The following is a 16,402-nucleotide window of genomic DNA, read 5'->3' as shown; positions in this document are numbered from 1 at the left end:
TTTATTATTTAACAAGGCAATAAAAATTTAAGCACTTAAGTGCTTAAATTATGTGTTTATTCAGCATGAATCTAGAAACGTACCGTAAGGAACAAACTAATTTACCTTAACAACTAAATTGCGTTCAAATGAATACTTATGGCAAAAATCCGTGAAGGCGGAAAAGCAAATATATTTATAAAAACAGATCCGTTGAATTCAAACTTGAAAGTGGTTTGGAGTAATTTGTACGTTCCGTTTAACGTAAACATATGATCGTTTCAAAAAGAAAAAAGAAGTTCGGAACGGCACAAATTTTACAGCTGAATATTGTTATAGAATGTTTTACCAAATAAAATTTGCTACGTGCGGCAACTTTGAGATGGGCAACAACAGCATTCTCAAACATAGTTGACATCAGTGAGGCGGCCCTCCGTAAAATAACAGCTGAATCTTGAAAAGTTTATTATACTTATATTTGTACAAAAGAATGTAGGTATGCACGCGCAAATTTGATAAATTTACACCACAGTATAAAATATATGGACGGGCATCTAATCTGTAAACTATATATGTACGGCAAGTACATATATAATTTCATAACATTGTATACCTAGAGAATATGTTGTCTCGCTCGCATAATGTTCATTAGCCTGACTAAATCTAAAAATCTATTTTTTTAATAAAATTTTAGGATCTTAAGTTTTAACTTCAATTAATTAATATTGTAAATTCGTTCTTAAAATGAATGGAACATAGTCTCCTTTTTTGTGTTATGCCGGTGTTTAGAAATAAATTAAAGTATAATGTAAATTATCCAATATGTTTGCATTATTGTCTAGCTAATCAAGAGATCATTATGTAATGCATACACTGTCTACGTTAAAATAATCGATCTTAAAACAATCAATTTGATATATACAGTTAAAACATCTCTATGTAGTAATTTCTTTTTCATATTTAGGGTGCTAAAATGTAGCTCGCTCATATTTTTGGCTAGACACTCATTTCGGCGCTACGGTTTCGTACCTATACATAATGACATCATGTGTAACTACAAAACAATATAATGAAACTAGCTGCAGAATACCTTAATTTATTTCTAACAAGTAACTCAAGAGGACCTCAAAATAGGGGCCAAAAATTTGTCACAGGCCATTCTAAAATTTAAAGTATCATTAAGCCACTACTCTATAACATTAACAATAGATGGGGAGCCAGAGACCTTTTGTTTCAAAATGAATGCAAGAAATTATTACTACTATTTGCATACGCACCTACCGTGTGTAAAATTATACAGGTTTTATGACCGAGGGAGGGAAAGACTGAAGCTTACACCAGTTTTCGGACAAAGACTTTAGAACCAAAATAATTGAGGTTTTGTTACATCTGCAATATTTAATTGTAGGTACCTAAGTTATTCCGTGAATCGGAATATTTAGCAATTATACCGCTAACCAAGTACTTAGTATGTCTGTCAATCCTACTAATATGATACATACTAAATTTGTAAGGATGTATGTGTGCAAAAAAATTTGACGCAAAATCTGCTGGATGGCATGTTATGAAATTTGGTACACGGTTAACGCACCTGAAATGACACTTATGGTAATTTTTTCCCGACATTCCCACGGGAGATGCGGGACAACCAGTACATGACAAATTATCAACTAGAATTCACGTTTCCTCACAGTGTTTTCCTTCACCGGACGCAGAAGGTGTCTACGAAGACGTGAGTCACATTGGTAAAGACTCATGTGGCTTGAGAAGGATTCGCATCTGGTACTTTTTCGTTCAGGGGTCTTAACCATTGTAACACCACCGCTTCAGGCACAATCTATGGGGTGCTTAAAATGCCCAGGGTTGTCGACAACGGACTATCTATGTAAATTCGCGTTGCAGTCCCCTGTTCTAATTATGGCTACTTGTAATGCAATCTATGCACTGTATCAGTTTTTTCGACCTGTTGGTACTGAGTCTCTATGGTTACCGCTATCCTTTGCGGCATTATCTAAGATCTATATATAATCTATATATTCTAAAATGAAGACATAGGTATTGTAACGATTAGGATCGCTTATTAATTAAAATATATTACTATTAGATAACATTTTAATACTTTTTTAACATACACTATGTCAAAACATACATCAAATAAATTCTCTTTGGTTTTTTCTATTCTTCGTTCGAAATGCAATAAAGAAGTTTTTAAAATATAAAAAAAGAGTATCATTACATTCAGTGTGTATTAAAAAAGTATTAAAATGTTATCCAATTATAATATATTTAATTAATAAGATAAGGGGTAATATAATAAACACCCGGCGCCTCCACCATGTAACGATATAGATAGATAGGATATGACATGACGCAGGAGAATGTAGGATATTTGGTATGTTTAAGAATTTTATTTGCTAATTATGAGACACTAGCGCCTCGTCCCAGCTTCGCCCGCGTAAAAAGATACTGAATTATACACCTAAACCTTCCTCTTGAATTATTCTATTTATTTAAAAAAACCGCATCAAAATCCGTTGCGTAGTTTTAAAGATCTAAGGATATATACATAGGGTCAGAAAGCGACTTTGTTTTATGTTATCAAAATCAGTTTATTCGTCTGGGAGCTAGGATACCGCGAACACATAGACACAAACGCTTGAATTTTATAACCTTAATTAATGTAAGTAAGAAAAGGATTTTATAAAAAAAATATTTTGTTTCAGATCCATATCAAATGTTTGGCCCAACGAGCAGTCGTTTAGCAAACTCAGGTAATAATGGACGAAGTGCGGGTTTGCATTTAACTTCTCACTATCTAGCCGATTCGAGACGCAGCGACCCAATCACATTGCGGTGTGGTTGTCGTTGCGTCACAACGGCGCGCTGTGATTTGATAGCTACGAATCGACTCTCACTGCGAATCGACTCGATGCTGAGATGTAAATAGCAAAGTCGCACTACGCGCACACTGAACTAAGTTGATAAGTTACTTTTGGCGAAAATTGCGCTTACAAAAATTTACCTTTAAAAAAATATTGACCCTGGTCTGAGTTTTTACAAGCAGCGAAGGTTCGATGAACTTTTCCACAATCCTATCGATATTCTTACAGGTGAAAGTGGTCAGGGGAAGGTGACCCCTAAGGAAATAGGGTGACCAAGTCGTGCGTGACTGGCACGTTAGATCACGATAAAGTTATTTTTCTTCCCCTCCCAGTTTAAAAAAAGAACGCGTTCGTATCTGTGACATTTAAAATCTCACCACGAAATCAAACGGCTGAAGTTTAAATTTAGAACATCTTCAAAATCTATAGTTTAAAAAGATATCCGTGAGTCTAATCTACATTCGCATGCAGGGTTGTCAATCTTCGACTATAAATTGCCGCGATATACGGCAACACGCAAGATGGCGGCGATAACACGTCACTTATTCGTGTGGGAACACTACTACGTCACGAACCAATGTATATTACGCATTTTATCTGTCTGTGATCGGCCCTTACGAAAATCAAAATGTTAATGGCCTAACTACTCTACAGCGAAAGAGGGCACGCCACTCACTTATCAGGGCGCTAAATTTATGTAGATTGCTGATATTATATCGTTATTAAGTATTAGTACGTATTGAATACGTATCGTTCTCTCGCATCTATGTTTGTAATCAAGAATAATGGAGTGCGTGGGGTATTAGCAAGTTATTTGTACCGATTTCCGAATGACTTGCCACTTAACGAAGTCCTTTATATACGCGGTTCGATAGAATCACGGTTTCGACATCAAAATTTTTGACATTATTATATTTTATCGTAACATTAAATGTATTAAAAGAAATATGTCAATCAGTGACAAATTTCCTCATTAGGAACTTATTCTGATATCAAAATTGTTTGGTTGTACAAACAAACCTGCCATGCCAGTAAACCTGAAGACATACATCTTGGTTTTATACCCAAACTATATCGGACACGAGCACTGGTAATGAAAATAAAAAACTATCAACCTCAATTAACGCTTGACCCGTACCTTTGAATTAAAACGTGTAATTTTGCGATAAATCTTTGCTTTGACGCCGCGCGTTCAGTCATACAATCAACATTTTTTTTTTTTTTTTTATATTAGGACAAACCACACAGATTGAGCTAGCCCCAAAGTAAGTTCGAAACTTGTGTTATGGGATGCTAACTCAACGGTACTATATTTTATAACGAATACATATATAGATAAACATCCAAGACCCGGGCCAATCAGAAAAAGATCGTTTTCCATCATGACCCGACCGGGTATCGAACCCGGGACCTCTCGGTTCAGTGGCAAGAACTTTACCACTGCGCCACCGAGGTCGTCAACATTATATCAACCTACCCAATATCATTGCAAACTAACCTCTATTCCTCCGGTATAGAGTTCCATTAAATTTATACAGATAACGTGACATGTAGTCGACTGTACATAGACAATTAAGGGCACGCGGCAGCCCTAGCGTAATTATAAAGAATGGTTCTCACGGGTGTGTCACGACATCACCTGCCCTTTTGACTTGCGTAATTTTTATTGACATTACAAATTAGGGATATAGTTTTTTTTTTTTTGGTTCGTGTGGTTTCCTGCTTATCTCTTCTATAGTCCAATCGTCCAAAGTCAATAATATTTATTCAGAAATGAGACCTCTGCTGGCACTTTTTCACGTCAAATTTTACATTACACGGGAATTTCTCAAAAATCTATAAACTTCCAACAAAAGGCCGTCATGGTATAATTTTGTGTTATGGTGGTCAAAGACTAAAAATAAATTTGACGAAGTTAATGTACACTCGAAAACAAATGCCGAAAATGTAAAATTTTTTTTTTCTATATACGAGTACCTAGGTAGAATATTGTCGAAATATAAAAATGCCCACAAAAAGTTTTGTGACTAAACTGAATAAGTAAACTAAACAAATAATCGGACTACATTTATGACCAACCAATCCGCACACTAACGCCACCATCACATTTTGCACAATTTCTTTCAAGTAAACACTATACCACAGGTTATTATGCTACTCTAGTAAAAGCATTTTATTTATACAAGGATTATTAATAATTGTCCATCTGTATCCAATTAAAACTATAATATTTTCTAATAAAATCTATTTTCTAGTACAGCATGATCACTTATGGTAGCTTTTTTATTATTTTAAACTAGCTGCGCCTCGGAGCTTCGCTCCCGTTGGAGTTTCATTACCCTATGTCTTATTCCAGGTTATTTTCTACCCGTGTATCAAATTTCACAACAATCGGTTCAGTAAATAATGCCTGAAGAGGTAACAAATAAACAAACTCACTTTCGCATTTATAATATTAGTTGCGATTAGGATAGTTGGCATTGACAAAAATGTGACGGTGGGGCCAGCATACAGTTTGGTCAAGTTTTAAAATAAAAACATCTGTCTATCACCTAATTACGTGACTTATAAAGATATCTGCGTACGGGGAGAAGACTCCCCAGCATAAATTCGCATCATTTGCTCCCACATAAAGAATCAAGGCCCGAGGCACAATGTTTTGCCGATCGAGGCATTAATTGCTAGGCGAAGTCGATGAGCCGTGAGGACAATAGATCGGATGAGGCGAGATGCGCCGAAGCAAACGTTGTGACGTGAAACAGTGGGAATGTATAAATCACTGCGCTACGCTCGTGTGCGCTCGCCTTAGTTGTAGGGTCGGCAAAAAACATTTTTGCAAAATGCATTTTTTTTTTAAATTAAATTATGTTACAAATACATGACAAGAATGTTAAACATTACACATTAGGAATCACAAATTAGGAAATTCCTGTACTCATTGATTTTTATAGCGTTTTTGACAACTGTCCCATGCATGATTTCCATATCACGGCAAAGATATATAATGTCGTTTTGACTATAACATTTATTTCAAAATTAGATACTGATTTGGGCGTCAAGTATGTACAGTCAAAATGTTTGAATAATTCGTACATGATTGCGACAATTTATTACCATTTATTTATTCACCAAAGACTCGTGAAAATCTTCCAAAGCTGTGACAAATCTTATGAAACTAGTGATGTACAGTTATATCGCCACAAATTAAACGTGCCTTTCAAATCATGAATCTTACGGATAATTAATATTTTGTGGACGAAAATATTTGTTTAAAATGGTAATAAAATCAATACTATGTAATCTAATCTCATGTCCGAATATGATTTCAAGAGGTGTTAATTTTGTTCACCAAACATTCTCGATGGACTTTACATTTGATTTTTTTTTCTGACGCTACGAAGGCCATAGCACACGGCCGCGTTCCGCTCGTGCGCGTTACACAACCAATAACGACCCCAAGACCCCATTGGATATCCCAAACTATGTGAAACCAGAGCTTTAGGGGGTCGCGAAGTCAACTGTGAGGGCGACACGAAAACATTGAACGTGTGAACGCACCATTATATTTTTTTTAGTGCGATTATGTTATTAGATATTAAACTTGTTATTCATAAAAAAAGTTAAAGCACAGTTTGCGCTAAAAGTATGTTTTGTCATTATTGCAATTTATCTGAAACTGACGGAAAGAGACAAAACATGCTTTCGTTTATGCTTTTAACTTGTTTGATGTGTGAACAGTGATGAGCTTATTCTATTTTTCTGATGACTGTACCAGATGAGTTTTGTAACTTTTGTGGGCGATTTGGACGATGGTGAATGTGGCATGTGACAATCCTACGGGATTTTTCCGATTGAATAGCACTGTAGTCATTATTCATTCTTAGGTTATGTAACACAGACAAATTTGACGTTTATTTCAACCGGCGCGCCACTGACTTTTAGAGAAAATGACGTACTTCGCGTTAAAAACTCTACATTAAACATAAACTTACATATTCTGACTGTTACACAATCACGCTAACTCTATATTAGTCGGTAATTGCTACGCTTTTATACCCTTTAAGTACAGAACCCTAAAAGTAATAAAGATTATAACACTAGTGCATTAAAACAATATTTTCGTTCCGCAATCAGTGGCCATTTCGTCATAATTCGAGCCAACGCCGATCGTTTCAACGAACTATTAACGGGAGCGGTGGATACGCACCTTTAATAGTAGGGTTGCCACAACGCCAATTTGAATAAGTAATTTTTGAAACATTTTGAGACACGACTGTCCGAGTGGTATAATATATATATTTATACCACTCGGACCTGATAAACTGATAGATAATTTGTTTATTGCTATCAAAAATAGATTGGAATTTTTTCTGCTTTTTGTTTCCGAGCGGCTCAGCTATTTCTTTGGGCGTTTAGAAACGCACCTTTAGAACTAACGAATAAAATATTTTTCTTCCATTGGCTAAAAATTTTAATAACCTATTATTGCAGGTTCCGGTCAAATCCAGTTGTGGCAGTTCCTCCTTGAGCTCCTGAGTGACTCCAGTAATGCTGGCTGCATCACCTGGGAGGGGACGAATGGGGAGTTCAAGTTGACAGACCCGGACGAGGTCGCCAGGCGATGGGGCGAGAGGAAATCCAAGCCGAACATGAACTATGACAAGCTAAGCAGGGCTCTGAGGTAAAAGAATGACTGTAGTGAAAAAACACTATGGTCAAAAGGAACTGTAGTGAAAAATTGCATAATGCGATTGATGGGTACCCAGTTTTTGCTTCGCGACAGCAATTTGCGAATTTCTCAATTTTAATTTTTATTTGTGATTTTGGTCGAGTGAAGACAAGAATTGTATGTCTTTATTAAAAAATATCAGTCCGTTCGCAGATTGTTTGCCGATTTTACATTCCCATCGGCAAATCATCAGCGCAGGATTTACAAGGATGTTTACTAAAACATCATTCCAGATTTTACTATATCGAATGATCGAATATGGAGGGAGTAGATTAATAAAATTAAAATACATGCCTTTCTGAATCTTACACATAACTTTCGTAACCAATCTGTAACTAATTTCAAACTCTTAAAACTAACCTTTGAAATCTTTGCGCAGATATTACTACGACAAAAACATAATGACCAAAGTCCACGGAAAAAGGTATGCGTACAAGTTCGATTTCCAAGGATTGGCCGCGGCAACGCAGCCGGCGGCCAGTGACCCCGCATACAAGTACCAGAGCGACCTTTTCATGAGCTCGTACCATCATTCAGCGAAACTATCGTCATTCATGGCTCCGCACGCCGCGATGCCTACGTCCACAGGTGAGACAAATTAAAAAAGCAATATAACGCCATTTGCGCGCGCTGCTGCGAATTCGAATTTGCTGACGTTTGTTCCGATATTGAATGTATCGATTCGAATTTGTTTAGAAATAATTACAAAATGAAGTCATCTACATATATATATATTTAATATCCTAATATCTCAAAATAAAACAATAGTAAAATACAATGTTTTTGCGAAAAAAAAATAAAGTTTTTTACATTGTGTAAAACTTTCATTTTTTTTCGCAAAAACAATATTATTAAAGTTATTGTTGTTTAGTTTACCAATACTTGTGACAGCAAATGGCCCAATAGCTGAATAATGGTATGCACCCTACAAATGCATCGGGTGCAGGAATCGCCCTGTAAATATTAGCATGCTACTTCAGCTGCGATGTAGTGGGAGTGGCAGATCTTGACTTAATGGAATAAATGTTGCCAACTAAAAGGGTTATCACAGGTTTCCATTTTATCTGTCACTTCGTTCTTGGTGTAAAAGTGTTTCTAGTTCAAACTAGTTTTCACCGTGTTTTCAGATTATAATTTGCAACGTATAGTAAAATTTTTGGGTTATAATTAATTGTTTTGAATATTATACAAGCAAGAATCAGGAAAAAATACGTGAGTGCAATTCTTTAAAAGTAACTTAAATTAAAAATAGTCTTCTTTGTAAAGTCTCAAAAAATTAAATAAATAATTTTAAAAAAATTAAAGTGTACTTTTTAAAATTGCTTTATAGCTGAAAATTATATTATTTTTAGCTTATTTATATTTATGAGTTTTCTGTAATTTTAAATTATTTCATACACAGATTTATTGGACCAAACGTCACTGTATGTATGTTTACCTACAATTGTAGGTGTTACTGGACCGCGAATGTTGCTAGCATTTAATTTAAATGTATTTTTTTACATTTGCTGTATTGTCTTGTACTAATATTTATTTTATTCCTATAACAATTTAAAAAATTTTCTACGAGCTTGATGAGGTACTTTACGTTTATTTTTATTTTCAATTTATACGATGAGACTGATTCATGAACGTTGTTCTGTAATAAGATACTAAAAATAACCGTATTTGGAAGAAGTAAATAAAAATCTGAAAAAATTATATATAAAAACTAAATATATAAAAACTATAAAAAATAACTTAATTTAGATTTTATATAATCTAAGTAGAAGTAAGAACTTAATTTAGATTTATTATAAATTAAGTTCTATTTTTCTTTATAACAACAGATTTTTTTTTCAAAATAGGTCTCATTTAAAGTTGTGATTTTTAAATCAGTACACAAAACTGTCAATTGAGCAGGCGAGTGAATATGTGATAAAAAAAAGTACCTCAGATAGCTCGCAGCGTCTCCCGCTGAAGCCGGCAAATTATTGTTTCAGCCTCAATATTCCCATCTGCATCGTGGGGGAACTGGGGGGGAGGCGGAAGCAATCTGTACTCCCCCCACTCCATGGCGCCCCCCCACGTGACGTCACATCTGGGATCCTACCCGCACTACGCATGACCAGCCATTTAAGCTGAACGAAGAATTAATTTCATTTTTAAAATTCGAACGTTTTTCTCGTTTTTACCAGAATAACGTTTTTTAAGAACTTTTTAATTTGCAGTATTTTCATTATATTCCTGAGTTGCCATAACTTAAAAATTGTATTTCAATTGCTGAATCACCAATAAATATGGTAGTGCGTATAACATTATTCTAGATATTTTAAAAAATGTGACGAGAAAATGAAAAAAAAAACCACAATGTAAATTTATTTGAAAGGTATGGACGTTTTAAAGACTAAAATACTGTAATTTATTCTGTTTGAAATTATACTATTTTTTAAAATGTGAGGAAAGGAAAAGGGAATGTGAACTGCAAGACTAGTCCTTATCAGAGAATGTTGTATATAGTAGATACTCATTAAAATAAGTAGAATTATTTATTTAGGATATCAAAATAAAAATAATGAAAATTTATTGGTCGTATGAATTATATAAAAGTGACTATTTCCAATCACGTGTGTGAAGAATTTTGAAATAACTAAATCGGTTTTAGTATTATTTGTGTTCATTTTGTCCTAAACTAGAATAGGCGATATAATAATATAATTCAAGTATTCTCACTCTCAATTAATTAGGGTTATTGTCTATGTAAATTCTATGTTACTATTGTTTTAAATTTAGAATGTAATCCTTTAACTATAAAGTAAGTTACAAATTCAAAACAAAAACCTAGTTATTTCAAAATCCTATTTCGACTCACAGCACACGTTCGCCATATGAATTAACTGATTGGTGATATTTTACTCAGTATTAATAACCTGTAAAATAAATTTTAATTAAAGTAAGTTCTAGTTAAAAATAAAGGTGAAATCTTGAAAAATAACCATCAAACTAAACAAGCTCAAGTGCATAATTTAATAAAAATGTGAATGTGCCATTAAAATTATACTAAACATCGCACCAAAGTCTTGAATTTAAAGAAATGTAATTTATATAACCAATACACTAATTTATTTTCAACAAATGACAACCAAATGCGACATTCCTACGCCAAATATGTAACATTAAGTATTTCATATAGTCAGTTTCTAAGCCACACGGAATATCAGATCTCTTGACGTTTTATGCAGGATTGCCATTTGTCCCGTCCATACGGGACTGCCGCCAAATATGGCCGCCCTCTTATGACATGTCCCGTGCGAGTGATGTGATGATTTCAGTAATGCCACAATATGTGGAGAACTACATAAAAATAGGGTGGTTCGCAGAGCATTTCGACCGCTGCAGCTGCGCGGTCGTTACAATCCGTCAATTTTCTTGAGGAAAGAATCATTTCCAAAATCGATCATTCATAAAATTGACATTACTATAGTACAGAATAATTGATGCAAAGTCATATAATAAAACTCATTCTTGTCTTTGTTAAAATTTGAAAAACTGTAATGATAGCGCGACCGCAGCGTTCGAAACGCTTCGCAGAGCGTTTCGAACGGTCCACCCAATACGGTCTTGATTAAAATAGAAGATTTTTTGCAAATACTAACCGTCCTAGGTATATACTCTGTGTGTCTTATAAATGACCTGAAAATAAGAAAAGGTTATTATAACAATTCGAGACGCCCCCTATTGGTTATTTTATGCTATGATAAGCAATCGTAAGTTTAATTATATCACCAATACGCGTTTGAGAATGGTGGCTTAGAAGCTGGCTTTAAAGCCATGCCCATTTCCATTGCACAGTCGCACTCCGTCATTTTGACATCCGTTGACAGACAACGCAGAAATTGTATGAGTTTAGACCCGTTGAATGACGACGACGACAATGTGAAAATCTATAGAATACAACGCGCGCAATCTATGCGCGACTGAGCAATGTGTACTGTTAGGTGTCACAATCGTGACCTGCGTACAGACTTGGAAGCCAACCTCTACTCCTGTAAATAGTTTAAGCTGTACCTACTGTCACTTTAAAAATAAAACTTTCCCGCGATGTCAAAATACCAACAGTATTTTTACGTTAGCCAGCGTACGATCTTCGCAAATTCGTAAATTCTTCGTAAATTATTTGATACGTGAAATCTTCACAAAGATAAATTTAAAATTAAAATACATTCGTATTTTAATTTTAATTGTTTTTTAATTTTAAACTTATCTTTATGAAGATTTGTATTTTAATTTTAAACTTATCTTTGTGAAGATTTAATTTATGTAAACTTTGATCCAGATAGTTGTAGTCAAGAAAAAAAGTTTCATAAAAAGAAATAAAAGGATTTTCTTAATATGAACAGGAAAAAATAACTTATCAGTCGACAATATCTTGTATGTATTAGGTATGTACCTATTGCATAACTTATATTTATGTTACTGGCCATAATAATAAAAAAAAAAAAAAACAAAAACAATTTTTGAAAAGACGTGAACTGTAAATAAATTAGATTATTGGAAAAGTGCAATCGTACTAGTTCTAATTCATAAACTAGAGTAGTTTTAAAATATAAAATTCCTAACTTATTTTCTATTTGAGTAAATTATTTGATATATTTTTATTTACCTAATTTTATTCGGAGCTCACTAATGTTCGACTTTTTTAACTTTAAAAGTCTTTAAAATGTTTAAAGTATTTTGTTACAAGGCTATTAGAACGTCCTCTGTTTAATATTTTGCCGTATCTTACGCACATAAGGCGAGTAACAAAGACAGCCTTTAATAATGCGTCTTTATTGATTTAACTATATGAAATAAGTCCGCCACATTACCCTGCATTATTAAAGTCTGTCTTTATCTACCACATTCAGTGCGTAAGAGACGTGATGACACTTCACGCAATGGACACTTTGCATTGTATAGGAAGAAAGATTTTCAGTTTTATCAATGTTTTCGTGTTTATATTCCTTTATTATTTAATAAAAATAAGTTTAAAACAAATATAATTTTATTTATTTACAAACTGTATTTTTTAGTTTTAAATTAAAATTTCAATAGTTACCTAATTGTGATCTATGAAAGGAGTATATTTATTTAATTTATTTGTTTTATTTACTTTATAATGCATGTGTCAATATAATAAAACCATTTAGTCGTAGAGTATCATTGTATAGATGTTATTGTAATTGAAACGAATAAAAGAAATGAAAATATGTTCATTTATTTCTCCAATTTCATTGTGGTGTACCCCCAGCGCGTATTTTATCACTTCCAGTATCGCCGGAGCAATCACGTCTTTATTCAGTATGGCCTGTGTCCCGGAATTAGAATAGGACCACTCCATATCCACCCTTTAATGTCGCACAAGGCGATCTAGCAGCTACAGGCAAACAAAAGCATTCCCAATACAAAACAATGATGGTTGTCGTAAAAATGTAGCTGGTTGTAAAATACAATTTTAAAGACATTGTTTTTCACCGGCCCCAGTCTGAAGCTTAACATCACAAGCCCACACACTCGTGTTTGTGTGCACATTTTAATTGCTAGATCAGGAAAACATGTGTGCATCGCCGACACAGGCACGATACCGGGGCAATGGCTATTTCTACTAATAGCTCAAAGGAGCGTGTTCCTATTGCTTAGTTGCTGCTGAGATCAGATGTTATGACGTCTCCGTCAAGTATATGTCCCAGCCAAATGGTTAAAATGGCCGTTCAATCAAACAGCCATTCAAGCTAACTGTTTGACTGAACAGCTATTTTAACCAGTTGGCTGGGACATATACACAACAATCTTATAATATTTTTTACATTATACTACATAGGTAGGTACAACTAAAAGAAAAGAAATTAAATAATACCTATTAAAAAATTATAGACGAAAATCGACTTTAATTTATAATTATTATAGAGATGATAATTTTCTTCAAAATTCACTTTTTGCGTCAAATCCACCAGAATCATTTTTTGTTATTTTATAAATTTGTTACTTGTGGCGACATCTATTGTTTACATTAGGAAATAAGGTTACCAGTGACTACTCATAGATGTCACTATTGTATCCCTGGTCATTTTATTCCAAAATAGATGGCGTTGAAGTCAGTAATATTCAACAAAATGGCCTCCATTATGTTTGATATGACGTCGTATAGATGGCTCTCCGATCATTTATAAACATGATAAACTTTTTGCCCTGGGCTACTGGGGTATTATGCAATCTGTGCCTGGGCGTAGCCCTTCTTTTTTATAGGTACCAAAAGTAATCAATGTAAGTCATAGATTTAGTAAGCACTTTTACTAATTCCATGATGGTGTATGTAAGTAGGTTTGATGAAACCTTCCTTCAGCGACGTTGAAAACTGAAAACTAAAAGATAGGTATGCCAATCAGAAAGTCAATTAATTAATTGTCAAATCATCAATTTTGGTGAAAAATCAATTTCTACGTTTTCCAGCACACAAACTTATATTTGAGTCGCGTTTTAAAATGATTGGGTTTAAACATATAACGAATGGTTTTTTGCGAAGCAAGGGTGTTCTTTTGAAAATACATCCTCCAATGAAAACTCAGATTCGTCATCATGATGATCACGGCCCGCCAGCACCGTTTGAGAACATGCCCTTTAAGGTTACAAATAGGTAGTAATCGAACAATAATAAACACACTTTCACAACACGTCCACTTCCATTTGGGCGTATGGTTCCATCCACCCTATATCATAGGATATAATAGCACAACTCCCATTCCATATCCGCACACGGAAGCGGCGACGTGATAAGCGACATGAGCATTCCCAAGGGGAATTGACGTCAAACAGGCGGCCGGTATTAGAATCACAACATAAAAGAGAAGAGACGCATAGGTATCTCAATCGCTGCTGTTTGTCCCTTCCATTGTGATGCAATGTGCTGCATGCCTAGCGTTTCACATAACAATGCACTTTACCTTTGCAGGTACATATGCTCCGTTGTCTTTGGAATCTTCTTTGGAATCGGACTTTGGGCCCCATATCTCATCCTGTGGTACTCCATGGCCAAGAGAACATTGTAATTCAAGGTGTTTAGCCAAATAAACATTATTTCTTACTATTGACTCTTATTAGGTACTCATGGGTCCGCAAGACCAGTACTTGAACCACTAAGAAATTCTCTCTACTCAGAAATTTTTCAAAAGAAAACTTGGAAAATTGCTATAAATTTATATATATTTATGTATAATTTTGATCTAAAAAAAATCTGACAAAAGGAAACGAATTTTTAAAGATATACATTTTATGCCATTGCAGTACCTACCAAATATAAAGGTTAAGATTGGTTGATAAATACCTAGTATTGCCAGCTAACAGGAGTCTACGCCTTCAGTTTATTCTCTTGAGACTATAAAGCCCTGAAAATTATAGTCTACTATTATATTTAGCCTGTGGATGCTGGGTCCCACTGCTGGACAAAGGCCTCGCATTTCCTATTGCGAACTTGGCCATTTTGATAGGAATTTGTTGCTAGTTTTCTAAGAAATCATCAATACCAAAGGATATAGGTAGGATATACAGTTTTATTATATACTGATAGTTTATTATTATTATTATGTACTGATTTGTTATATTGAAATTGAAATTTATTAAATAAATAAAACTTTGCTACATTGCTTATACAATTGGTCCCACTATATACTGATAGTTTGACCTAGCTACCATGTGTTTAAGTAAAACCAAAACAATTTAACTAACATATTTAATACAGAAGCATAAAACTACACATCATTCAAGGCCAGGATGGCGGGTCTCCCTCCTTCACCCTTCCACCATACAGACATGACTTATCCCGGAAATTAGTCATCCTGAGGGTTTCTTGATCATCCAGGAACTTCCCAATGAAGTACCCGGTCAAGGGAACAATGAACCAGATGTATTGCGGAGTGATTCCGAAAAGCCCCATTTTATTGCTGCTTTAGCTTCTTCCACCGTTGGGTGTGACTCCAGTCCAGAAAGATGGCGGTAGCAGTCAGCGTCGGGAACGATATGCTCACCAGGTTACGGCGAAGGAATTGTCCAATCGCCATAAAACTGTAACAATTAAAAAAGATCTATACATATATATACCACTTGTAGGTACTAAGAGTTCTCACCAAGCCCTTTATATTCCTGTCCTGAGGAAGGAGGCAAACCCATATTGTTAAGAAGAATTCGCGTGCTGATTTTCTGACGTTTAAGGAAGTTGGTATCCTTGGTCATCCGATAATTGGCATGCAAGTGAGAAGTGGAAATAAAAAGTAGGAAAGTGAACTCTAGCTCGAAATTGTATTTTGAAAAGAAGCTTATGAGGTCCAGAAATCAATCTATATAGCTAAATTGTTCTCTTCTTTCCATAATTTCACTTTAAAAAAAAACAGGGAAATTAAAAATATGTGTGTATGTATGATAATTATGAGTATGTGAATAAGACTAATAATAATAATATTATGTGTTTCTAACAATTATGTGTTTCTTACATTATGTTAGAAACCACTATATATTCAAGATTACATATACATATTCAAGATTACATATATAAGATTACATATATGCTCATATATGTAATCTTGAAACCATAACTACTACACAGCTACTTTTTGTAGATCAACATTGCCAATTATGGAAATTTATATGGATAAACTTTGCATAGCAATCACGAATAACATTAACATTGAAGTCATTTTGATAGAGACTTATAGATTTCAAATATATTCCCTAATACAGCCACCTGCCATCAAATTTTTGTCAAGCTCTTTGTGCAGTTAGTGCCTTAACATGTGTGTTAAGA

At 34.4% G+C, this 16,402-nt stretch overlaps 1 protein-coding gene and 1 long non-coding RNA gene across 9 annotated transcripts in view; both read left to right on the top strand.

Annotated features, from left to right (window-relative positions):
- The window catches only part of LOC128683053 (DNA-binding protein D-ETS-3), a 271,734-nt gene extending 258,912 nt beyond the window's left edge, over nucleotides 1-12,822 (top strand). For 7 of the 8 annotated variants that reach the window (XM_064437027.1, XM_053768252.1, XM_053768249.1 and 4 more), the window contains 4 exons: nucleotides 2,703-2,750; nucleotides 7,353-7,542; nucleotides 7,970-8,178; nucleotides 9,573-12,822. In XM_064437027.1, coding sequence (XP_064293097.1) covers nucleotides 2,703-2,750; nucleotides 7,353-7,542; nucleotides 7,970-8,178; nucleotides 9,573-9,697 — 572 coding nt within the window. In that variant the 3' untranslated portion in view covers nucleotides 9,698-12,822. The remainder of the gene's footprint in view (nucleotides 1-2,702; nucleotides 2,751-7,352; nucleotides 7,543-7,969; nucleotides 8,179-9,572) is intronic. The other variant, XM_053768254.1, reaches the window with a different exon arrangement.
- Nucleotides 12,823-13,796: 974 nt separating this feature from the next.
- On the top strand, nucleotides 13,797-14,689 carry LOC128683252 (uncharacterized). The gene is made up of 2 exons (XR_008406264.1): nucleotides 13,797-14,242; nucleotides 14,558-14,689. It is a non-coding gene; the product is annotated as an uncharacterized LOC128683252 (long non-coding RNA).
- Nucleotides 14,690-16,402: the final 1,713 nt, after the last annotated feature.

This window comes from Plodia interpunctella, chromosome Z, assembly GCF_027563975.2.
Source record: "Plodia interpunctella isolate USDA-ARS_2022_Savannah chromosome Z, ilPloInte3.2, whole genome shotgun sequence".
NCBI classification, from domain to species: domain Eukaryota; kingdom Metazoa; phylum Arthropoda; class Insecta; order Lepidoptera; family Pyralidae; genus Plodia; species Plodia interpunctella.
The sequence above is the reverse complement of the archived record's forward strand: the minus strand, read 5'-3'. Positions and strand labels throughout refer to the sequence as shown.